Source organism: Notolepis coatsorum (assembly GCF_963971535.1).
Source record: "Notolepis coatsorum genome assembly, chromosome: 1".
Taxonomy (NCBI): Eukaryota; Metazoa; Chordata; class Actinopteri; order Aulopiformes; family Paralepididae; genus Notolepis; species Notolepis coatsorum.
Window position 1 is genome coordinate 11322606 of NC_140165.1, and position 26540 is coordinate 11349145.

The window sequence follows — 26540 nt, forward strand, 5'->3', positions numbered from 1 at the left end:
TAGAGGTTGTTTTATTCAGCAGGCAAAGCAAAGCAGGTTTCACAGCACAGCAAACGATAGGTCCCTCCATGACAAGTCTCGGCTACACTGCGTGAGTTGATGTTCTCAACAAGCTGTTTAAATCCCATCTCCAATACAATACAGGGTCTGGCCCTCAATAGTTAAACTGGTTTGGTGTGTGTGTGGTTTGCATGGGTGTCACCTGATGTCCGTGTGTCTCTCTCTCTCTCGGTGTGTGTGATCAAATTAGAAAACTTAATTAAGCAAGTTTTATTAAGACATGTTTGTATATGGGTCGGGGACACTGCTGCTGAATAGGTGTCTTATCAAACACAGGTAAAACTAAAAATACTAGAGAATTGTCAGTGCTGTAAAGTTTAAACCTTTTAAAATCTTAGACAAACTAAACACTTTGCTTTTATGAAATATTGTAAGCCGTCATTTGAGGCTTTATAAAAGCAGCAAGTTGTATTCAACACAGAGAGGAGTTAATGAGGAATCTCCATGTGCTTGTTGTAGTTAACAAAGAGAGGCGGGGTTAATGAGGCGTATGACGTCCATTGCATTGGAGGCACACGATTTTGCAGGTAAAAAAAACTAAATTTATTTTTTATATTCAATTTTATTTTCCCATTCGAATCGAACAAGGCTTCGAAGCTTCGAAGTATTTAAGACAGCCCTAGATGTCATGCTTAGTTTTAATCACACCACACGACTGTGGCTTGCTCTTAACCGTAACTTATGACATCATGCTTGCTCTTAACCGTAACTTACAATGACATCATGATTGCTCTTAAAACGTAACTTACGATGACATCATGCTTGCTCTTAAAACGTAACTTACCATGATATCATGCTTGCTCTTAAGAGAAAGCATGTCATCGTAAGTTACGTTTTTTAAGAGCAAGCATGATGTCATCGTAAGTTACGGTTAAGAGCAAGCATGATGTCATCGTAAGTTAACTTACGATGACATCATGCTTGCTCTTAACTCAATGACTGCCACTGTTTTCCCATCTCTACTCCCTGGCGCCAGTGTTTCAGACCGTTTCAACGATATTTGTAGACCCATCGTATATTCTATATTATAGCTATGGAGACATACTATGGCTCATTTGAAAGGCAATATTTATACTGCAACAGGGATCAAACCGTTTATTTCTACATACATCCGTTCCTGCGCAATCCCACGCTAAAAAGAGTGGCCATTTCCCAAAAATCCCTGAAAATTTTATAGGAAGAGAGATATCGCGTCTTTTACGAAGCAAGCGGTTCGTGCTTGTTGCTTGACACTTATACATTTCCAGGTCAAAGGGCTCATGCCTCATGTTGAAACATTGTTCTATTCACAAAACCACCATGGGTAATCTTACCTGCTTCTCGAATTGGCATCCATTCCGGCTCATCTGGGTCTGACTCAGTAATCTCGCTGTCTGTGTTGCTATCGCTGAACATTTCAGTGAAATATTCTGGCTCTAGAGTGCTCTTGCGACTACTGCAGCGCAGTGAACAGATAACGTTACATACTCGGCCGGTTTGGCTTCAGTATTTTTATGATTTACCAGAAATGCGTACTCCAACGTAGTCTGGTGAAAAAGCAACTTCTGGATGGATCGTCACCTTGTTTTTCCTCTTCATAATAATCTCCAATCGTTCGCTACACACGATCACTATTGCAGACTCTCTGATAAACAGTTTGCCGTGCAGAGTTCATATGGGGGACAGGAAACGGGCCCAGATGTACTCAAAAGGTAGGCGACACTGCCACCCATCGGGATTCGATCGTTATCACAGTGTTACCAAATCCATACACAAGGTGTGGGAGAGTGTCTGACTCTAGTATCATAATAAAAAATAATAAAAACATAAAACGAATACTCGTTTTTGGCAGTCAATGAGTTAACCGTAACTTACGATGACATCATGCTTTCTCTTAAATTGCATGTTTCAAGAAGCTTATTGAATACGGCTGCCCTCAACTAAAGACATTCTTAGTTGACTAATAGTCTTCAGTTTCAATACGTTTATTTTCTCTGCACACAAATGAAACCCTGTTTGAATATTGTAAAGTATTTACGTTGACATAACAGTATTGAGAAGAGTCTCTTCAGGGGACGTTTGGAACTGTTCTCCCGGCCGCTACAGTGTCATCCCTCATTCAGTATTCAGATTATCCAAGGACTTACATTATTTACACAAGACAGGGCTTGTACAAAAAAACAGTATTGATAAATGTAAATGTGATGGCCTCAGAACTTCATAAATATCTTCAACACATAGTTCATTCAATAGAAGACCATGTCTACAGTCAGAGTCTTGGCAAACAGGTAACCCAGTTTATCCGTATGATAGCGTGTGAAGTCCAGCCTTCAATGTCCGCTAATGAGGATGCGTATCCATCAGCCAATCACAGTCCTGCAATGGCTGTCATTGGCTGTCAGAGTCCTGGGCGGCGCCCTCGTTCTGTGGTAGGCTGAGCAGCTCCTGGATCCTCTGCACATCCTGGTTGGTTCCCTCAGCTTTGGTCCTCAGATCACCAATCAGATCGTCCGTCAACTGCAGACGGGCGGCCCTTCATGGTCACAGTGAAGGCAAGTGATTGGTTAATATCAAACAGAATGAAAAGTAATGTGAATACAAATGGATGTGTCGTTAGACATATAAACAGGCCCACAAACATGGAAAACATAAAATAATTTTAATATGAACTCAATCAGCGCCAGGGGTCGCTGTCTACCTTCTGGCTACAACGCCAGGGCTTTAATCAATGGGGAGACTGCGAAATTTGCAAGTGCTTAAAATATATCTTATATTATAGCTATGGGTCTAATAACACCGTTGATTGTCAGTGAGTTGCTTCTGGTCAACGTGCAAAAAACTGATTGTTTTTTCATTCGTACATTTCCGTTTTGAATATGAGTATAGTTTTGGTGATTCTTAGTAATCCCAGGAAAAGACGCGATAATAGCGTTTTAGTGGAATGCACTATCACGTTATCACGTTGTCATTTTTCGCCTGATTATCGAATCTTCCTGAAATCAACGCTAGATTATCATTATTATATCTCCTTGTGCATACATGAAATGGCCCTCGTAGCGGGGCGCTGCCCCCCCCCACTGGTTTGTCCCTGTTGGACTATAAATAGTGCCTGTCAAATGAGCCATACTATTGTCTCCATAGCTATAATATAGAATTTACGATGGGTCCGCAAACATCGTGAAAATGGTCAATAACGCTGGCACCAGGGAGTAAAGATGGGGAAACAGCGTGGCAGTCAAAGAGTTAAAAGAGTGCCATAATACCATTCTGCAAGCTTGTGTTCATACAGCTCTCTCCGTTCCCTCCTCCTCCTCTCTCTGGCGGTTTCTCCACTCAGGCTCTGCATGCCCAGGATCATAGCGCCGGCAGGGAGCCTGAGAGCATCAGAACAGCCTTACTGGACATGGGACATTGATACTGTGACCATATTTGGCCCTCGCTAATGATATCATGATATACACAATATCTGTGAAAATCCATATATTGCAAGAGGTTTCATCTACGATACATCATGACATCTGTGTAACTGAAGAAGAAATATGCATAAAAAAGGCAAAAAGAACCACTCCCGCCTACCTCCGGTCAATGGTCTCTAACTACACACCCTCAAGACCCCTACGCTCTGCATCTTCTGGCCGCCTCAGACCTACTCCTATCCAAGCCCCGGGAGGGTCATCAAAGAGATGCCGCCTATTCTCAGTCCTTGCCCCACAATGGTGGAATGAACTACCGACCCCAGTTAGGACAGCCGAAACCCGTCCAATCTTCCGCCGTCGACTTAAGACGCACTTCTTCAACCATTATCTGAAATAATAATAATACAAAAAAAATAAAAAAAAAATCTAACCCTGACTAACCTTACGGTCATGCACTTGTCCTAATAAACTAACCTACACTGTAACACGCAACACTTTGATGAACATTGTTACTCAGCTGATAGAGTTGTACCCTTCCTGATGACTTGTCGTACAGAACTTGTAAGTCGCTTTGGATAAAAGCGTCAGCTAAATGACTAAATGTAAATGTAAATGTAAAAAGGAATTATGTATTTATTCACAGAATTTACATGAAGGCTTATCAGATTCTTTAGTGTGCATCACAAACTGACCAATGGCAATACTAATATATATATATATATATATATATGATAAATATTGATACTTGGAGTCACTGTATTGACATATTATCGGCACGCAAAATATCGCAATATATTGCTGTATCGTTTTCCCCCCCCACTCCTATTACTAGATGTGAAAAGAATGGATGCAGTGATTGGCTTAAAGAGTGTTGATTGTTATTAGTGATTGGCCTAAAGAGTGTTGATTGTTATTAGTGATTGGCCTAAAGATGTTGAGTCTAATTAGTGATTGGCCTAAAGAGTGTTGATTGTTATTAGTGATTGGCCTAAAGATGTTGAGTCTAAATGGTTATGTATATATTAGTCATGTGTGTGTATATTAGTCTCATAACTAATGAGTCTAACATTGGTTATGTGCACCATTGAGGTCATGGATCAGCTTCATACCATCTTCTAAAACGTCACTCTAAACCATGCCTGTTCTAGTTCATTGCTGGGTTAAGTACTTCTATTCTAGTCACATGTATGCTTACAACATGTATCTATTCTATTCACATATATGCTTACTACATGTATCTATTGCTATGTCCGCCCATCACAATCACGCAAACTGTCTTAACGCCTGTCCCCGTCTCCCTGTGAGTGGATGTCTCGTGGTGATGACCGAAGTGGTGGACGTCCCGTGGTGATGGCCGGGAGGATGCGATCCTCTCTACGCCGCCGCCCCCCCCATACCTCAAATGGATCCGTCATCAGCTCTATTTTCAATATTTCAAAATGTTCTTACGTACCCCAGTTGCTATTGCATGTACTTATTTGTGTTTCATTACACGGATATGTACATGCTTACCAACTGTTTCTCCCGTTTTATAGCAACACTATCACCGACAACTAAGAAGGGAGATCCCCCCCCTTGAACGGCCATTCTAAGGTTTCTCCCGTCCACATTGCCTGTGGTGCTTTTTTCCTATTGCTATTGGAAATTGGTTTTTAGTGAGTTTTTCCCTTACCTTTGTGTGGGGTATGTCTGGGAGTGTTGCATTCATTTATTTATTTTACATTTTGTTTTGGATTTCATGGTGTTTTTGTTTTGTTCTTGATTTATTGTGATGTTTCTTGACTTGTTTAAAGAAGACGTGTCCGGCCCATGGGGACATTAACGTGTGTTGTCGGGCCTTACAAATACATTTGATTTGATTTAATTAGTGATTGGCCTAAAGAGTGTTGATTGTTATTAGTGATTGGCCTAAAGATTTTAAGGTATGAACCTGTAGTTTCATATTATGTAAAAAAAAAAGAAAAATGTGAAAATTCCCAGGGAGGAGGGGCCCAACAGGCCGGACTCCAGAGTTATAGGCACCCAGAAAAGTGGCCATTTTTGTTTTTGAGGACTGCATACTTTTTTTGCAAAGCGTATCTTTATACTTTATACTTATAGCACATGCATAAGCCTGGTTTCTTTTGAAAGATAACATTCTGAAGTTTCTTACTTTTAGTGCTAATTAAATAGAGTAACATAGGGTTGAACTTGAGTTGTACTTGTACTCACGTTTTTCTGTAGTAGTTGCAATATCCAAAAATATAAGATCCAAAATAATTGGTCCATAGCCTGAAGTCTTATGTAGAACAGGTCCAAATTTCATAAACATCGGTTCAGAAATGGGTGATTTAGAGCGATGTTGGTAAACTGTGTACAAAATTAAAAGTTCTCCAGTAATCCATTTCCTCATTGACGGCAATGCATTCCGTGTATCTTTCACTTCTGGTTTGCGCTTGTGACTTTTCACCTAGATCCCTGATTCGCACGCCCCCATGTGGGGTATCATTGGAAAGCTACACTCATTGGCTACAGCCCTGTCCAATAATATTCACAATCGGCAAATGATTGACAGTTCCAGAGCCTCGGGAGTCGGGGGTGGTAATCTGATGCTCGCGTGTACAAAGTCGCACACCTGACATAACGGCATGTAACTTGAGAACCGCTGAGCGGATTTTGTCAAGTGAGGGGGCATTCGAACAGCAACAAACATGGCTTTAAGTCGAGTGCAGTGTTCCACTGGTGGGCAAATTGTCCTTAAAAGGCCCCGGGCCGTTGCCAGTTAACTGGTTAAAAGGGTAATCCACCCTAAAACAGAATTTACATTGTGCTATTCCAAAGATCATGGACAGTTAATTCAATATATATAAACACAGATGACTGTCTCGCTGAGCTGTACATCAGAGCATCAAGACTTGAATTTGTCATCAAGTGACACTTTTTGGAGTTGGTCCATTAGACAAAGAATTACTGACTGACTTTGTGGCCTCATAGAATGTTTGGTTTTAGGAAAAAGATTAAAATATAAATAATAATGGAATAGAACATAATAATAGCATGGCAATACACTGTAGAAAATGTATACACTATCGATTAGTGTTGTCAAAAATATAGATTTTTCTATACATATCGATTCTGAATATTTAAAACAGTTTCAATACACATTGCCCGCAATATCGATACTTTCTGCACTATCAATACCAGCTGGCTTTCTCGCCGACTTCTCTCCTACAGCAAGTTGTTGACACACAGGCACACACACGCTGGCTGCAGTGCACGCATTGCCCCTCCCCCTCACAGACCCGTGTCGTCAACAAATCCTCTAATTCGCTCCAAGTGCAGAGCCTCCGGCAACTTGTCGTGACAGCTCCTCTTTCAACATCACTGAACGATTACACAAAATGGCCCAGTAAACTATTAACTTTAGTTTAATACACAAGGCGTTGTCTAACATTATATAGCTGGCTAGCTACTGATAGCTCATAATATCAACGGCTGATAACATCATTGCTGTTCATTTTTGCAGCTGCTAGCTAGCTATTGTTATTCCATTGGCTAACGTTAGCTACCTAGCCACTGTAGCTAGGCTAGCTAATACGGGCTGTGCTGGCTACCTTTTAATTCGCAATGGAGTGGCTATCTAACTCACTGTACAAATCGATGTGATTGGCGGAGACCATATTTTGTTTCGGTTGGCTGGCTGGCTAGCAGTTTGTGGTGCAGTAGCTGGCTAGATAGCTTGCAAACGTTGGCCAATACAGCTGTAACTGAACGCCAATGATGCTAGCCTTGTTATGTGATCTTATGAGTTTCAGTTCATAGGAAAATACTTTGACTATAATGGTCAGAACTCAGAAGTAAATTAACTTAGATGCTGTTATGCTTAACACGCAGAACTATTAACTTTACTTAATTTCTAAGATTAGATTAGATCATTTAGTGATGTATTAAGTGTCTGATCTAAAGAGAAACAGAGGGTTTTAAAAGTGTTATATTTCTCTTCTCTTATAGTACCAGAGAGAAGCTGAGGAGAATCGACCAGCAACAATTTTTTTTTAATTTTCTTTAAATAGAATACATTAAAAAAATATATTTTAAGATTTAAAATGTTTCCTGTGGTATCAAAAATGGTATCGAATATCGATACTTTTCAAGGTATCTTATCGAAGTTCAAAATTCCAGTATCGTGACAACACTACTATCGATAATAGTATACATGGTACAGTATACATAGTAGTAGCACACTGCGCCAGAGTCCGTGCAGTGTTTAGTAATTAAGAGCCGTTAGTTCTCCAACTATTGCCCACAGTTGTGGAGCCTGATGGCTACTGGCATGAAGTACTGGCCGAGGCGGTTAGTGGAGTGTCAGGGTTAAAGTCTATGGCTGAACGTGTTCCTCATCTTGGCTAGCTCATAGAGGGAGTGGGAGGGGTTTTCCAGTATAGCATCCAGCTTTTTCCTCATCCTCCTCTCTGCTACCACCTCTAGTTTGACCAGTTCGACTCCCAATACTCCTCACCAGCTAAAGATATGACCCCTTTAATCTAGTGAGAACAGAATAACGTTTCACCAATGTCGGTTTACTACACTTTGAATCAGTATGCGCAGATTGGCCATCATTTCACTACAATAAAAGAACTTGGCTTCTAGTAATAGTAGCCTGTCATTGACTCAGTTACATTCGTTCCTATAACCCCCTGCCACCCCCCCCCCCCACCCCTATAACCCCCACCGCCTCCTCCCCTGACACCTCAGCCACGTGCCAGGGACGTGGGACTGAGGTTTGGGGGGGATGGGGGTGGGTGGGTGGATGAGATCTGGAGCGTGATGTGCTATCCGATTAGCTGCCCACTTTCATCCCTCCCCCTTCTGGCCTGGCTGCACCTGGCAGAGCCGAGACCAGGGCTGTTTGAACACATACATCACTCCAGGTGGCTGGTCAGTCAGGCAGACAGACAGGCAGACAGACAGACGGGAAGAGAGGGGTCAGTCAGGCAGACAGACAGACAGGCAGAGAGGAAGAAAGGGAGATAGGGGTTTACAGAGGGGCTGAGTTATAGCTGGTCGATGTATTTTAATAATCGATATCGATTGATAATAAAAAAATATCAATATATATACCTATATACCTGCAACTGGGCAGTTTTAAAACCAGAGACAGTGGACAGACTTGTCTTTCTTGCCTGCAACTTAAAGTAATTGTCCAAATGACAATACTGACCAAATTGAGATATATTTTTCTCTTGTCCATTTATTTTGTTTGCTTTCTAATTTAAAATACAGTTTGAAACCGTCTGTACACAGTAGGCTATGTGTGCTAGCAGAGCTAGTCTCCAGTCACGAGTCACGGTGCACATGTGCGGTGGTTTGTCCACCAAAAAAGCTCCAAAAGATAGAAAAGAAACTAGCAGAGCCAGAACTATTCAACTCCCCTGGAGCCACAGCCAGCAGAGAAGCCGGTTTACTTTCGCTTTCAAACCAGCTGTAGCCTGAGAACTGGAGTGTGAGGGGCTGTGACACTAAAGATGGCGGCAACAACAAAGAATTGCTGCAAAATAAACATACATTTGTTTAAAAAAAATATATATTATAACAATATCGATAATTATCGATATCGAGTGATATGATAACATTATCATATCGTTATCGTGATATAATTTTTGGCCATATCGCCCAGCCCTAGGCTGAGTCAACAGGAGAAGAGAAGAGAAGAGAGAGAGGAAGAGAAGAGGAAGGAAGAGAAGACAGAAGAAATCAGATGAGGAGAACTTAAAGGAGGAGGAATCGCCTTAGTTGGTGCCACTTCGATCAGCAACACACTTACAAAACTGTTTAAAAACCTAATCCTTATCTCTTAATAATGTATATTTTTGGCTAGAGGAACGAATGTAACTGAGATTCTCCAAAGAGTTTTCCTTAACTAGGGTGTGGGGAAAATGTAAAGGAAAGGAAGAGAGGAGACTCACAACACCAAACCAACCTCTCCAGTCTATTACAGCCACCAAACCACCTCACCCTCTCCACCTCTCACCCTCTCCACCTCTCACCCTCTCCACCTCTGCCACAGAATCCAACTCAAACCTGTCGGCCACCAGATCAGACCGATCAAAGTCAAAGAGGAGGGGGGTCTATAGGACAAGTGGAGGAGGAGTCGTCTACAGGAGGAGTGGAGGAGGAGTCTTTCTACAGGAGGAGTGGAGGAGGAGTCTACAGGAGGAGTGGAGGAGGAGTCTACAGGACGAGTCTACAGGAGGAGTGGAGGAGGAGTCTTTCTACAGGAGGAGTGGAGGAGGAGTCTACAGGAGGAGTGGAGGAGGGGCGGTCTACATGAGGAGTGGAGGAGGAGTCTTTCTACAGGAGGAGTGGAGGAGGAGTCTACAGGAGGAGTGGAGGTCTACAGGAGGAGTGGAGGTCTACAGGAGGAGTGGAGGAGGGACGGTCTACAGGAGGAGTGGAGGAGGGGCGGTCTACATGAGGAGTGGAGGAGGTGCGGTCTACATGAGGAGTGGAGGAGGGGCGGTCTACATGAGGAGTGGAGGAGGTGCGGTCTACATGAGGAGTGGAGGAGGGGCGGTCTACATGAGGAGTGGAGGAGGGGCGGTCTACATGAGGAGTGGAGGAGGGGCGGTCTACATGAGGAGTGGAGGAGTGGAGGTCTACAGGAGAAGTGGAGGTCTACATGAGGAGTGGAGGAGTGGAGGTCTACAGGAGGAGTGGAGGAGGGGCGGTCTACATGAGGAGTGGAGGAGGTGCGGTCTACATGAGTGGAGGAGGGGCGGTCTACATGAGGAGTGGAGGTCTACAGGAGGAGTGGAGGGGGGGTCTACAGGAGGAGTGGAGGAGGGGCGGTCTACATGAGTGGAGGAGGGGCGGTCTACAGGAGGAGTGGAGGTCTACATGAGGAGTGGAGGAGGGGCGGTCTACAGGAGGAGTGGAGGAGGTGCGGTCTACATGAGTGGAGGAGGGGCGGTCTACATGAGGAGTGGAGGAGGGGCGGTCTACATGAGTGGAGGAGGGGCGGTCTACATGAGGAGTGGAGGAGTGGAGGAGTGGAGGTCTACATGAGGAGTGGAGGAGTGGAGGAGGGGCGGTCTACAGGAGGAGTGGAGGTCTACAGGAGGAGTGGAGGAGGGGCGGTCTACATGAGGAGTGGAGGAGGGGCGGTCTACAGGAGGAGTGGAGGAGGTGCGGTCTACATGAGTGGAGGAGGGGCGGTCTACATGAGGAGTGGAGGAGGGGCGGTCTACATGAGTGGAGGAGGGGCAGTCTACATGAGTGGAGGAGTGGAGGAGTGGAGGTCTACATGAGGAGTGGAGGAGTGGAGGAGGGGCGGTCTACATGAGGAGTGGAGGTCTACAGGAGGAGTGGAGGAGGGGCGGTCTACATGAGGAGTGGAGGAGGGGCGGTCTACATGAGGAGTGGAGGAGGGGCGGTCTACATGAGGAGTGGAGGTCTACAGGAGGAGTGGAGGAGGGGCGGTCTACATGAGGAGTGGAGGAGGGGCGGTCTACATGAGGAGTGGAGGAGGGGTCTACATGAGGAGTGGAGGAGGGGCGGTCTACATGAGGAGTGGAGGAGGGGTCTACATGAGGAGTGGAGGAGGGGTCTACATGAGGAGTGGAGGAGGGGCGGTCTACAGGAGTGGAGGAGGGGCGGTCTACATGAGGAGTGGAGGATGGGCGGTCTACAGGAGGAGTGGAGGAGGGGCGGTCTACAGGAGGAGTGGAGGAGGGGCGGTCTACAGGAGGAGTGGAGGAGGGGCGGTCTACATGAGGAGTGGAGGAGGGGCGGTCTACATGAGGAGTGGAGGAGGGGCGGTCTACAGGAGGAGTGGAGGAGGGGCGGTCTACAGGAGGAGTGGAGGAGGGGTGGTCTACAGGAGGAGTGGAGGTCTACAGGAGGAGTGGAGGAGGGGCGGTCTACAGGAGGAGTGGAGGAGGGGCGGTCTACATGAGGAGTGGAGGAGGGGCGGTCTACATGAGGAGTGGAGGAGGGGCGGTCTACAGGAGGAGTGGAGGAGGGGTGGTCTACAGGAGGAGTGGAGGTCTACATGAGGAGTGGAGGAGGGGCAGTCTACAGGAGGAGGGGCGGTCTACAGGAGGAGTGGAGGAGGGGCAGTCTACAGGAGGAGTGGAGGTCTACAGGAGGAGTGGAGGAGGGGCAGTCTACAGGAGGAGTGGAGGTCTACAGGAGGAGTGGAGGAGGGGCAGTCTACAGGAGGAGTGGAGGTCTACAGGAGGAGTGGAGGAGTGGAGGTCTACAGGAGGAGTGGAGGAGGGGCGGTCTACAGGAGGAGTGGAGGAGGGGCGGTCTACATGAGGAGTGGAGGAGGGGCGGTCTACATGAGGAGTGGAGGAGGGGTGGTCTACAGGAGGAGTGGAGGAGGGGCGGTCTACATGAGGAGTGGAGGAGGGGTGGTCTACAGGAGGAGTGGCGGTCTACATGAGGAGTGGAGGAGGGGCAGTCTACATGAGGAGTGGAGGTCTACAGGAGGAGTGGAGGAGGGGCAGTCTACATGAGGAGTGGAGGTCTACAGGAGGAGTGGAGGAGGGGCGGTCTACAGGAGGAGTGGAGGTCTACAGGAGGAGTGGAGGAGGGGCGGTCTACAGGAGGAGTGGAGGAGGGGCGGTCTACAGGAGGAGTGGAGGTCTACAGGAGGAGTGGAGGAGGGGCGGTCTACATGAGGAGTGGAGGAGAGAGCCGAGCATCACATCAGCACAGATCAGTCCACGCTACATGAGGCTGGAATAACAGAGGTGGTATAAATAGAGGGGTCCAGCTGCCGCATTGGCCCGCCTCCCTGCTCTAGCGCCCAGAACACGGCCCTCTGCGGCGCACATGAGTCCCTCTGGCACCCAGTGGGGGGGGGGGGGGGGGGGTCCAGCTGGGAGACAGAGGGTTGCTGCGAGGGGCGCAGCTGGCCGCCAGAGTGCTCACTGCGCGCTCACACGCGCCCAGGCAAGCAAGTGGATGGATGCATATGCGTGCACACACACACGCGCACACACACACACACACACACACACACACACACGTCAGCAATCCTCATGTGTTGACTAAACAATCTCCAGGCTACCTAAATGTGGTATCAATATGGTATAATATTATATACCATATAGATATTTACGTATTATGTGAATTTATATACGAATATATTTATACCGTAATATTATACTAGTACTACTATACTACTACGGTACATTCATTTGATTGCCTATATTTACGTTTTCTACCATCACCCTGCCCATACCTGTACCCCCCCCCCCCAATGCTGCTATGATGCCTGAATTTCCCCAAGGGGATCAATAAAGGAATATCTTATCTCATCTTATCTTAATATACCGTAAATGTGTTTGGGGTTTAAGGAGATTGATGTTTGTTACCTTATAATCCATCATAGACAAAGAACTGAGGTTTTAAACCCAGGAGGTGTGAGGTGGACTGGATCTGTGGGGAAGGGGGGGGGGGGGGTCTTACCCCATGGCCGCTCCCAGGATGACTCCTCCCACCAGGCCCCGGAGGCCCAGGTTGAGTCTGAAAAGGCCTCCAGTCACAGCTGCTCTCACACACACACACACACACACACACACACACACACACAGACAATTAATTGATCTATGTCGAGGGACGTAACCATTGTAAATGCAGTCAGATACACAGAGACCTTTCAGCCACAGAGACACACACATTAATTATCTCCACATCAATTACAACCAAACAGGGACACAGACCTTGCAGTTACCTACTGTATAAACACACACACACACATGTAACTTCACCATTCACAGTAACGCTACAGTAGATCAATAGTTATCTGTAGTACGGTGGTTTTTAACACATCCAGTGCTGTTCACGAGAATTCTCGTTTCTGTGCCCCAACGGTTCAGTGCCATAAACGAAGATTCTCGTTTCTGCGTCGTTTTTCCTTTTTTTTTTTTTTATTTTAAAAAAGGGGAACCATCTTATAAATGGCCTTTTTGAGTGTTTAGCATTGTTTCCTAGCTATGTGAACTTATATTAATATGATCTATGTCTCAAAATTCTCATATTGGCGCATTCTTCCAATTCTCCTCTCACAGTATTCACCCTCACTGAACTGAGTCATTTGAAAATGTGCCCTATATGTGATGTCATATAGTCACTGCTGCATGTTAATGTTCAGGTAGAACCAGAACGCGCAGTGGTTTAGGAGCCCAGGCTCAAAACAGCTCGAGATCTTGAGGTAGAAAAATGCTGTTTTTGAGGACTTGATTAGAAATACAAAACAATGAATAAAAAAAATATATATATTACAGAGGTGTTCCATAGACTCACAGGAATTGTGTAAAAGTGCCCAAATAGTGAAAGAAATAGTAAAATAGTTCCCCTTTAATACCCGATTCATTCTCAGGGTGCTGTGTGTTGGCTGAAAAATGCATAGTGGGAATCCAAAGGTGCAGTACCGGCCGCATCCTGCCAGGCGGCGGTATCGAGCTACATTTCTAACATTGTATCCTCAGCTGTGGAATGACTCCAGGTCTCAGATTGCATTTCTTGTTCTCGGCGAAGCACACAGTTCAGCCGGTTACATCGAAGCCCGTCAATTATGCTTGATCCGTATGTTATGGTCGTTTACAACGTCAATCAAATGGGGATTGGATCTACCAGATGGCGATCAAGAAATTGGAATATTGTTTTTGGATCACTTTCGGCCGAAGGTACGAGCGCTTTGACGTCAATCCTAGCCTGATCCTGCAATGCCTTCTTAGCGATCTGGCTGGTAACCGTGTCTAGTGTTCAATGTGAATGCCGTTACCGACGCTCGAATAATCAGAAAATACCCCCACCCCCCCTTTCATGCGTTCATGATGGAACATAATACCAATAATGTGAACTTGAATCCGGAACAATAGCGGGTTCAGGCGAGGAACGCTAGAGTCCACAATGTAATCGACGTGTAGGGCTATTACTCAGCATTTCATGGATTATGATAGACCGCCCTAAAACCATACTTATATTCACCACGGTATAACACGGGAACGTATGGACAGACATTTTTTTTCTTTTTTGCATCTTGACCGGAAGAAACCCAGTGTCAAATGACTATAGTACTGTATCCATAGCTATAATATAGAATATGGTTATAGCTCTACAAACAAGGTGACCGTTTACATGGGGTCAACAGGTGGCATGAGGGGTTCACGATGAGTAAGAGGCGTGGCACTGGATGTGTTAATGAAGGATACAAGTGACTTTCATATTTGTGGATGACAGGTGTCTGACGACTCACCTCCTGCCACAGCATAATGACCTGAGCTGTTGTCGTCTCTGTATACAGACAACCCTGTGCTCACAGTGCTGCACGCACACAGACAGACAGACAGACAGACAGACAGACAGACAGACAGACAGACAGACAGACAGACAGACAGACAGACAGACAGACAGACAGACAGACAGACAGACAGACAGAAGACAGACAGGGGAGAAAAAGGGAGTATTTTGAGTACACGTAGGGCAGAGGGCAGTAGTAGTAGTACTACTACAGTCTGGGTGCATCTACCATCATCATAATATGATTACTATGATGTAACACTGTGTCTTTATTGTGATCAGAATGTGTCAGTCTGCTCACTTGAACAAGGTGACGAATGCTGCCACCCTCCAGCTCCACCTCCAGCCATATCTGACAAACCCACGGATGGCAGCGTTATGAGCCGAGCGCTGAGAGAGACAGTAAAGACAATACAAACATTAAGATGTTTGCTACATGATGGGACACACACAGATGCACCAATCTGACTTTTTCAGTCCCAATACCGATATCGATGCCTGGGATTTGGGTATCGGACGATACCAAGTACAGATCCGATCCATTACTTTTAATGAACAGTATAGACATCATGACCGACATTTTTGGGTCATTGGACAAAAATGTATAAGATACAATACATTTTCCCCATTAGAGAGTTAATGAGTCAAAGATGCAGCAAATCAGGTCAATTTCCTTTGATTTATGGCACGTTAGACGTGTATTAGATTAGATTGGTATTCTCAGATAGTGATATTCTAATTTAGCCTGCTATCAGACCAATATCCAATACTGGTATCTGTACATTGAATTGCTTGTTTGAATTAACCTCTCAACTAATTCAAGGCCAAACATGTAATATTACGTGTTTCACCGCCAACGCTTGAGCGCCAAACGCGTAATAATAATAATTTTTCCTCTGATCCCCGTTCTAAACCATCATCCGGATCATTCTATGTGTCCCTGGCTCGTTTGCCTATGTTGGAATTGCAATGCCGATCGAATCTCACCAGTATCGCCTACCTTTTGAACTCAGAAAGAAAGGCAACAGGAGAGGCAATGAATGAACTCGACTATCAAGACTCGCTCTGAGGGGGAGGAGCTCTTCCAAAGAAATCGCTAGCAGATCTGCTCGCCTCAAAACCTATAGTCTCCCGTAAACACGTGTAATTACATATAAACGAGTAATCGCGATCGCCTATGGGATCATTGGAATTATTCTTTTTGGATTACCTTCTGGCTAAGGTAAGGAGGACCCCCTATGTCTATTTTACCAAACCTGAAACATGTTTATGTAACAATCACAGTGTCTTACTTTACCGGACATAAACCGAGCGTTTTGTAACGATCGCATTTTCGGGGGAAGACTACTACACCCCCCCCCCCCCCCCCCCTTGATAATTTTGTGATGGCACATGTGTACATGGTATATACCTTTGATTTGGGAGTATTTGGGGTTTCAGGGGATCAACCAGAACGGTTTGGGCTTATTGCATATAGCGCGTTTTTTCTCGCGATCTATGGAAAAAGACTGGATTATCTTGGAAATGGACGATGTTTAGCGTGTAATAAACTACAAACTACAGTGTGTAGAAACAAACTCTTTTTTTTACATGTTGGACTGGAAATAGTGTCTGTCAAATGAGCCATACTATTCTCTCCATAGCTATAATATAGAATATACAATAGCTCCACAAAGATTGTGAAAATGCGAAAATGAAAAGCTGGCGCTAAATAGTGAAGGATGGGGGAAGCTTGTGTTAAGCCCTAGCCATATTTTCAGAAAATTTGCCTAAAAGTACATACACAAGTAAATGGAAGATTGCTCCACTTCTACAAGGTCCCTTTGCACGTTCTCCCAACTAAAAACCCACCTGTTCAAAATGGCATATTCACCGTAACTGTACCCTGTGTCAATATATTCTTTTTTGTTTTTAACTTTACTGTTTTATACTCCCTTGCTGTTTGTTTTGTTTTTAACCAAGATCACAATTTTTTACTTTGACTGTCTTGTTTTGTTTTTATGGCCTGTAAGGTGACCTTGGGTGTTTTGAAAGGCGCCTCCAAATAAAATGCATTATTATTATTATTATTATTATTATTATTATTATTATTATTATTATTATTATTATTATTATTATTATTATTATTATTATTATTATTATTATTAACGCAACCTAAATGCAGGAAACAGCCGCTTTGTTCACACTCACCACCGCATCCACACGGCTGGTATAGATCTCAGCCTGGTTGAGTTGGATGTATCTCTCCCTGGCGTGGCGCCCGGCAGGCAGGCCTCCGTAGATCATGCCCGCCATGGCACCTGTAAGGCCGCCTTTTATGATGTTGGTCAGCTCCTCTGGGTACCTCTGTGTCTCTCTGTAGGGAGAGTTTAAAAAATAAATTAAAAAGGACATGATTCTCACAAGGTACGAGATGAAGAAAGCCTTTGACAATCTGGGCCCTCATTTATCAATGGTGCGTACGCACAGATATGTGCGTAAACCGTGCGTACGATCATTTCTAAGCAAAGTGTGGGACTCATCAAAATGAACGTGTGCTTGAGATTGTGCGTATACCTAATATCTAATTACTCAGATATTCAAACACAATTATGCAATTATTGTGAAATGATTGAAAATAATAATTATTTAATGCCTTCTGTGGCATTTGTATTTCTTATTTTTTAAATATATGTTTTATTAATTAATTATACATTTGAAAGAATGCAGGTTATAGATATATAAAAAAAAACGACAAATGTCTGTCCCATTGTACCAATCAATGGGATATATTGCATGTTGGCTATAACCTGCATTCTTTCAAACTGTTCACACTTTTTGCACATAACTGCTCAATTGCACCGCCCAGTGTATTGTTATTTTATTATAATTAGTGTATATACTTGACCACAGTGTACAGCCCTGGCCTATTATTATTATTATTATTATCTTTTTTGTTACTTATAATTATACTTCTATCTTAATTTAGTTCATATTCCATTTTATTTTATTCCACCTTTTAATTTTATTATCTGTCCGTTAATGTTACACCGAAAACGACCAAAGCTAATTCCTTGTATGTGAAAACTACTTTGCAATAAAGACCTTTCTGATGTGTTTTAAGAAAAAATTATATCCATCCTTAACTATGAATGAACACAACACACTAACTCACCATCTTTGGATAATAAAGTACTCAACCTTTACCGTCTTTAACTATGAATGAACACAACACACTATCATCTTTAGATAATAAAGTACTCAACCTCTACCGTCTTTAACTATGAACGCAACACTAACTCACCATCTTTAGATAATAAAGTACTCAACCTCTACTGTCTTTAACTATGAATGAACGCAACACTAACTCACCATCTGTAGATAATAAAGTACTCAACCTCTACTGTCTTTAACTATGAACGCAACACTAACTCACCATCTTTAGATAATAAAGTACTCAACCTCTACTGTCTTTAACTATGAATGAATGCAACACTAACTCACCATCTGTAGATAATAAAGTACTCAACCTCTACCGTCTTTAACTATGAATGAACGCAACACACTAACTCACCATCTTTAGATAATAAAGTACTCAACCTCTACTGTCTTTAACTATGAATGAACACAACAACTCACCATCTTTAGATAATAAAGTACTCAACCTCTACTGTCTTTAACTATGAATGAACACAACACTCTAACTCACCATCTTTACATAATAAAGTACTCAACCTCTACCGTCTTTAACTATGAACGCAACACTAACTCACCATCTTTAGATAAAAGTACTCAACCTCTACTGTCTTTAACTATGAATGAACACAACAACTCGCCATCTTTAGATAATAAAGTACTCAACCTCTACTGTCTTTAACTATGAATGAACGCAACAACTCGCCATCTTTAGATAATAAAGTACTCAACCTCTACTGTCTTTAACTATGAATGAACGCAACACTCTAACTCACCATCTTTCTTTTTTTTTAAACTTTGACCAGTCAGCTGGTTCTTTTTAGCGTTTATCGCTTTTTCTTCGCATTCATACTTGGTCAAGTTCGACCGACAGAAGCAGGCTGAAAGGGTTCAGATGGGGGGAAGACACTCTGGGAAAGGCACGGCTGCCGTCCGGGATTCGAACGTGCTCAGCCCCAGATCCGCGCGAGCGCGGTTGTCCACGGCGCTGAAATAGCACTCGCGGTACGTGGTGAGCTACTGGAGCTCCCCTAACTCACCATCTTTAGATAATAAAGTACTCAAACTCTACTGTCTTTAACTATGAATGAACACAACACTCTAACTCACCATCTTTACATAATAAAGTACTCAACCTCTACTGTCTTTAACTATGAATGAACACAACAACTCACCATCTTTAGATACAAGTACTCAACCTCTACTGTCTTTAACTATAAATGAACACAACTCCCCATCTTTAGATAATAAAGTACTCAACCTCTACTGTCTTTAACTATGAATGAACGGCACGCAACACACTAAATCACCATCTTTAGATAATAAAGTACTCAACCTCTACTGTCTTTAACTATGAATGAACACACCAACTCGCCATCTTTAGATAATAAAGTACTCAACCTCTACTGTCTTTAACTATGAATGAACGCAACACTCTAACTCACCATCTTTAGATAATAAAGTACTCAACCTCTACTGTCTTTAACTATGAATGAACGAAACAACTCACCATCTTTAGATAAAAGTACTCAACCTCTACTGTCTTTAACTATGAATGAACACAACAACTCGCCATCTTTAGATAATAAAGTACTCAACCTCTACTGTCTTTAACTATGAATGAACGCAACACACTAACTCACCATCTTTAGATAATAAAGTACTCAACCTCTACTGTCTTTAACTATGAATGAATGCAACACTAACTCACCATCTTTAGATAATAAAGTACTCAACCTCTACTGTCTTTAACTATGAATGTTCACAACAACTCACCATCTTTAGATAATAAAGTAGTCAACATCGACTACTGTCTTTAACTATGAATGAACGCAACACTCTAACTCACCATCTTTAGATAATAAAGTACTCAACCTCTACTGTCTTTAACTATGAATGAATGCAAACTCTCAGTAATAGAGTTTGAGAACATTGTTCCTCTGAAAACGGAGTTATAAGGTTCTTCATCTGAGGTGCATCGAGAACAACAGTGAATTGAGGAAACAATCAAAAAGTCACACTAACTCTCTGTCGAAGAGGTCTTTGATGCGGTCCCACCCCGTGTCCGGGAACTCTGGCTTTCCCAGGGTGCTGGGGAAGGACACGGGTGGTGCGGGCGCGGGAATCGGGGTGGGGGCGGGAGAGGAGGAGGGCATCTGTGCGTCAGCTGCGTGGACCCTGGGGAGTAACAGACGGCAGAAGGAGGGGGGACGGCTGGCGATCTGGAGGAGGCTCTGCAGTAGCCCGGTGTTCAGCCTGCCCTGGGGGGCGGAATCTGCCGGCCGCCTACAACACGAGGCCGGGCCCACTCCGGGATACATCACGCTTCAGCGGGCGTACTGCGTAGGGCTGCATTGGAGAAGAGAAGCAGGAAGGAAGCAGGAAGGAAGGAAGGGGAGAGAGAGAGAGAGAGAGAGAGAGAGAGAGAGAGAGAGAGAGAGAGAGAGAGAGAGAGAGAGAGAGAGAGACAGAGAGACACACACACACGGCCGTGAGTTAGGATGTTTGCTCTCTCACTGCTTTGGTTTATCCTCCAGCAAAAATAAATAGCCTGAGGGCTGAGAGATGGGGGGGGGGGGGAGACGGGACTGTAGGGACTGGATAAGACTCTCCAACAGCTCAACAGCTGTTTAACGATACTGCCCTCTTCTCAAAGCACTGAACACACGTGCAAGACTTGAGGCATGGGATGTCCCAACTCTGTGACAAAAGCGATTAGCAAGCAAGAATACACAGGCAGGAGGACACGGAGAACACAAGAGAGGTGTTCTTAGATAAGTAACCGTCTGTTATCTCTTTCTATTGGAACCTTTGGGACATCCTGACCTTTACCACCACTACTACTAGCTCTTTTATTTGGAGAAATGGTCCCATATTGCCCCTTGCTAGTTAGTCCATTTGTAGGGAGGCACCACATCACTGTCAGGGCAGGGTTGCTGGAGAGAAGCTCTGACCCAATGTATCTCAACCTGAGACCTGGGGGACCATGTTAGGACCAGGCACTGAGCGGTCCCTAGTCACCCTGAGTTGCCCATAGTATTGTCAATGTAAACACTGAGATCCACTGCTCGAACCAACATGGTCTGTAAGGTCTGATTGATTGAAAACTTTATTAACAGATTGCAGAATGGGTACAGTACAGCTCAATACATAGTACAATTGTTAAGGGGATGCAGACCAGAGAAAGTGACAAAATGGCATCCAATGTAATAAAAAAAGTCAATCAACGAACTCGATTCTTGTACCGGATCTCCTCTCTGGTAAACAAGAATACCCTGAAGACTCTGGCAGGAGTACTCATTCAAGGGTACTACGACTATGCTTGCACCTCATGGTACCAAAGCACCTCAAAGGCACTAAAAACCAAATTACAAACATCTCAAAACAAACTAGTCAGACTACTGCTTGACCTGACTCCTAGAACCCACCTCACCCCTGCACACTTTGCTAACCTAGGATGGCTTAGAGTAGACGACCACTGTACAGCAACTTGCAATGGGCCTGGTCTACAAGATACACTACACGACCAAGGTACCCATGTACATGTCAAAATACTTCCCAAAGGTCAGTGAATACCACGATCACAACACCAGAGGGAGCTCAACAAATCATGTAAAACCCAGATTCGGCTCAAACAAGGGACTAAACACGTTTCGCAATTATGCCACAACAATGTGGAACACCCTACCCAAAGCTGTAAAGGAATGTGAATCACTACCCAGCTTCAAAAACACTCTCAAAGAACACCTACGGGAGACTGCAATTCAAAACTGGCCCCTACAAATGTCCTAACCCAGTTGTACAATAAAGACCAAGCATGGCTTTGTCAGTATTCCAATGTACAGCCCCACCCAACCTACCCAACCTCCTCCAATGTACAGTTTCTATGTCAAATGTATGTCAGTATTCCAATGTACAGTGTCCCCCCCCCCACCTCCAATGTACAGCCCCACCTCACCTACCCCAATGCAGTTTCTATGTCAAATGTATATACACTCTTTTTCTGGATTTTTTTAGTATCACAAACAGTACTGTATTTGAAAATCTGGTATGTCATAAATGTATAGATGTAGCAGTACTGTCTATCTGTATGTCATGTGTGTCATATGATGAATTGAAAATGGGGGACCCTGATGGAAACAAGACGAAAGTCTTTCTCAGGTCTGCATCCTCTTAACAATTGTATGTATTGAGCTGTACTGTACTGTACCCATTCTGCAATCTGTTAATAAACTTTTCAATCAATCAATCAATCAGACTTTCGTCTTGTTTACATCAGGGTCCCCCATTTGTGTCTGGTGCAGCCGCCATGCAAGGTGTTCTCTCCTGCTACTGAATCTAAAAACTCTCTTTTCTTGCGAGTTACCACACTGTCGTGACTGATAGCTAACGTTATTGCTGCGCAAAATACGTATCTTAAATCAAAGCAGTTGTGTCACTAGTATCCAGACTCTAGCACTAGCTTGCTGTAGTAGCATGCTACGTTATATCATGATCACATCAACTAGCAGACAACGAGCCGTTTGCCGAGTGTCAATAAAAGTAATTGTTAATGCACATTATTTCAGCTCTACTCGTAAATATATTCTATAATAATGTCCTTGTGCTTTCCCTCACCTGTGAGTGACACTCCACCGGCTTGCTAACCCTGGACCAACAGGCAAGTGACATTGAAGCTCTGTGTTCACAACAATATTACCACAGCGCCATCTTCTGGTGGAGGACCAACTAGCATGGTTGGGCAAGTAACGCTGGTATTGAAAATGTACACAAATCATTGACCTATATAATACTTAAAACTAGGGCTGTCAAAATTCATGCTTTAACTTTGGAGATTAATTAAAATGATTTAAAGCATTAATCTAGATTATACAACGGCATGCAAATTTCTCGATTCTGATTGGCCATTTACACGTCTTTATTGGCAACAATCCACGGTCCTGGGCTCAGGACCCGCCCACAACCGAATCACATATCACTCCCCGGCTCACTCCGGGAGAAAACAAGATCGCGGACAACAAATGGATATGTTGATAGCACCATAACGACTAAATATGAAGCGATTCTGTCAAGGGGAATGTGTTAGTCCTTTAAACAATGTTGGATGATGTAATTGATGGGTCTTGAGTCAATCTAGAACAAAAGAAAAATCGCGGATTGATTGATTGATTAATTGATTGATTTAAATGTCTACTTCCTTCCCACTGACTGCAGCGTTCACTCTCACACTGTCCGACGCTGGCGTACCCACAAACACACACACACACACGTACACACACACATGTACACACACACACACTGTGACACACACACACACACACGCACACACACACACACACACTCCTGTCTGCAACAGCGGGGGAGTCAGACTGAGGCTGAGGTTACACCTTTCGTATCATCTTCGTATTGTTTTCTTATACGTATCGCCGCGTATCGCCGCGACGTCATGCGCCTCGAGTCACACTTTCGTTTTTTTTCGTTTTTGTCAGCCAAGCACACTGATGTAGTACACTGCCAAAGCAGTAGGTGGCAGTAGGTGGCAAACATGAAGGCAATTTCAACCAATCAGAACGAATGTGCCAATACACTTCCTGGTGGAAGCTCCAGCAAAAGAAAATGTCAATAAGGCAGGCGCCTATGCCGCGCCACCATCTTGCTTTACTCAATGCAGCAATAATTTTTCAGCAAAGCCTAATAAAAGTGCAATAAACAAAACGGATACATTCACTGTGTGTTCTGCCTGTCATTTGTTGATGAAACAAAACTAACATCAACACAAGTGACCACCAAGAGCGGATAGTTTAGGCTAAAAAACGATCGGTAGCATTGTAGCATTGTTAGCTGCATGCTAACGTCAATGGAGTATGCCATTATAACAATATAGCATTGTGGCTAGAAGCTAACGTTAGCTCACGCTACTTAGCCAGCATCAAAACTGATGATATCGCGAGCTATCAGTAGTTAGATAACATTAGAGACAACGCTGTGTGTATTAAACAAAGGTGAATAGATGACTGGGCCATTTTGTTTAATGCTTCTTAAGTTGAAAGAGGAACTCTGAGCTAACAGGGTCTGAATCCTGATAGCTCACGTTAGCCAGCTGCTCATGCAATCGGTAATGCTAGCAGAATGAATGGATGTAAACTTTATTTAACATATTGCATATGGGTACAATACAATACGGCTCAATACAAACAATTGTTAAGGGAATGCAGACTGTTGTAGCTTGGACTGGGGTCCTTATAACAATAACTTGACAACACATGGTAGCTGAAGCTATTTGGGACACGGAGCTCTGTCCCAAACACACACACTGTACACAGGAAGGGCACGCAGATGGTATCTACTGCGCATGGGCGTTTTCGCAACAACTGCTCCGTGCTGACTACACGCTGATGTCGAAGCGTTTTTTTTGCGTATCTCCAAACGCAAACACAATTTTGCGTTTCAGCCGTATCCACAAAAAAACGCCAAAAAACGCATTTCTGTGTAGATAGGACATGAAACGTCGTCAAAAACGTATAAAAAAACGCCAGGAATACACTAGTCTAACCATAGCCTGAGAGAGAAGCAGCGCTGTTTTAAGTGAGCATGGTCTATTGAATTGATTGATTGGTTGATTGCTAATTTTATTACTGTACCCCTGGTTTCCAACTGGTTAAGTTTAGGCTAAAAGAAATAAATAAAAAAATAGGGCGAAGAAAACGTTTTTTTCCTATAGGGCAAAGAAAACGTTTTAATTTGTTTTACCTACTTTATATAGAAGCATCTAAGAATGAAGTTCTATGGAAAGTAGGTCTGCATTCCCTTAACAATTGTGTGTATTGAGCCGTACTGTATTGTACCCATTCTGCATCTGGTAATACAATTTTCAATCAATCATTCCAATAATACACAGTTGGATGTGTTAGTTGGTTGGATGCACTTCAAGCTGCTTCCACATGAGGCAACTTCTCTCAATCATTCCAATAATACACAGTTGGATGTGTTAGTTTGGTTGGATGCACTTCAAGCTGCTTCCACATGAGGCAACTTGTCTTTTTTGTAGTTGTGGGAACTACTTTTTCTGGCGGATGGTTTTTTCAATAAATCTTCGATTAATGTGTGTTTATTGTATAGAAATAAGGTTGGATGAATCTGGCAGTTGTATAAAAGCTTTACACCACTTGTAGTCGTGATTTGTGACCAATAAACCATGCCTAGGGGGGTCTAACGACCACCCCTAGGCATGGTTTATTGGTCACAAACCACTCCTGCGCGTGATGTAATGCTTAATTTTAATCTATGGAGTGAAAAATCTTCAATTTTAGCGCTGCGGATATAAGAAAGAGGTCTAGCTGAGTCAATGTTGATGGTTTTTGTTGAACATTGTATTTCACAGGATAGAAACTGTATTCAAAGAAAGCTATTAAAATAGTCTTTGAATCTAAATATACTTTATTTGTGTTGATTTTACATTAATTCCATGATTTTACTCAAGTAAATATCTGTTACAAGCTTCGGTAGAAAAATGCTATTTTTAATCTAGATTAATTACAGAAAATTGTGAGATTAATTAGTTAATTTTTAGATATATATATATTGACAGCACTAACTTAAACCCTTTCAATTAAGGAAGAGTAGAAATACCCCGATAGATTAGCACTCTTGTAAAAGTCCTCCATTCAAAATTCCAAAGTAAAAGGCTAAAGGGCTATTTGGGGCGACAATTGCTCAGGAGGTAGAGCAGTCGTCTGGTAATCCGGAGGTTCCCGGTTCGATTCCCACTCCTCTCTGGCAGCGTGTCGACGTGTCCATGACCCTGATGTAAACAAGACGAAAGTCTTTCTCGGTCTGCATCCCCTTATTGTACCCATTCTGCAATCTGTTAATAAAGTTTTCAATCAATCAATCAATCAATCAAGCAAGACACTTAACCCCAAACTTCTCCCGATGAGCATCTTGCATGGTTGCCTCCGCCATCGGTGTGTGAATGTGTGAGCGAAGGGGTCAAATGTGAGGAAGCTCTATATAAATGCACCATTTCAAAGTAGAAAGGCCCGATCAGTGGGTAGTTCTGCCACCAAAACAAGAATGGGGACATGTTTTCATTCTCTTGTTGACTGACTGATGTCCTCATACAAGGACTAACACTAAACAGGTAAATATGAGTTTTTAATAGTCACTGTATGTTGTGGCTGTAAGGTTGGTTTACACTGGTATTGTTCATAAACACTGGAGTGAAACAGATCATATATATATATATATATATATATATATATAAATTATATATTTTGATAACATTCAAGCCTAAATGTATTGATAAAAAGTGTGAAGGTATTAATGGTCCAGTTATGTTGACTGACAATTTTCTTACCGTTGTCAGGTTTCAACATTGAAAGTGCATCATCTTCAGGGTTTCATAGTTTTCAGTCTATGAAACCATAGTTTAAAGGAGGAGGCTATGATTACCTGTTGGTGAGAATGTTTAGATAAACTAGCTTATTTATTTTAGATTAACTGTCTCAACAGGCATTTTAACAAACCCAATTGGTGCTTTAAAAAATGCACAAGAAGGAAATTTAGCACCAAAGAACTAGAAAACAATGTCCAAGAAATCACATGACAGTAAAATAACTT

General features: G+C 43.3%; 1 protein-coding gene across 1 annotated transcript; it reads right to left on the reverse strand.

The window, feature by feature from the left end:
* Window positions 1-1986: 1986 nt before the first annotated feature.
* On the reverse strand, window positions 1987-22620 carry timmdc1 (translocase of inner mitochondrial membrane domain containing 1). Its single transcript, XM_084315161.1, has 8 exons — window positions 22539-22620; window positions 19947-20270; window positions 16938-17103; window positions 15049-15137; window positions 14704-14771; window positions 12912-12990; window positions 3303-3413; window positions 1987-2572 (listed from the first exon to the last, which is right to left on the reverse strand). The coding sequence occupies exons 2-8, from the start codon at window positions 20240-20242 to the stop codon at window positions 2428-2430; spliced, it is 954 nt and encodes a 317-aa protein (XP_084171287.1). The 5' UTR covers window positions 20243-20270; window positions 22539-22620; the 3' UTR covers window positions 1987-2427.
* Window positions 22621-26540: the final 3920 nt, after the last annotated feature.

Coding starts and splice junctions, on each gene's coding strand:
- timmdc1 (XM_084315161.1), bottom strand. CDS start 20,242: ATGTATCCCGGAGTGGGCCCGGCCTCGTGTTGTAGGCGGCCGGCAGAT. Junction 14,772..15,048: donor GCATTCGTCACCTTGTTCAA/GTGAGCAGACTG, acceptor GTGTGCGTGCAG/CACTGTGAGCACAGGGTTGT. Junction 2,573..3,302: donor GAACACAAGCTTGCAGAATG/GTATTATGGCAC, acceptor GTGACCATGAAG/GGCCGCCCGTCTGCAGTTGA.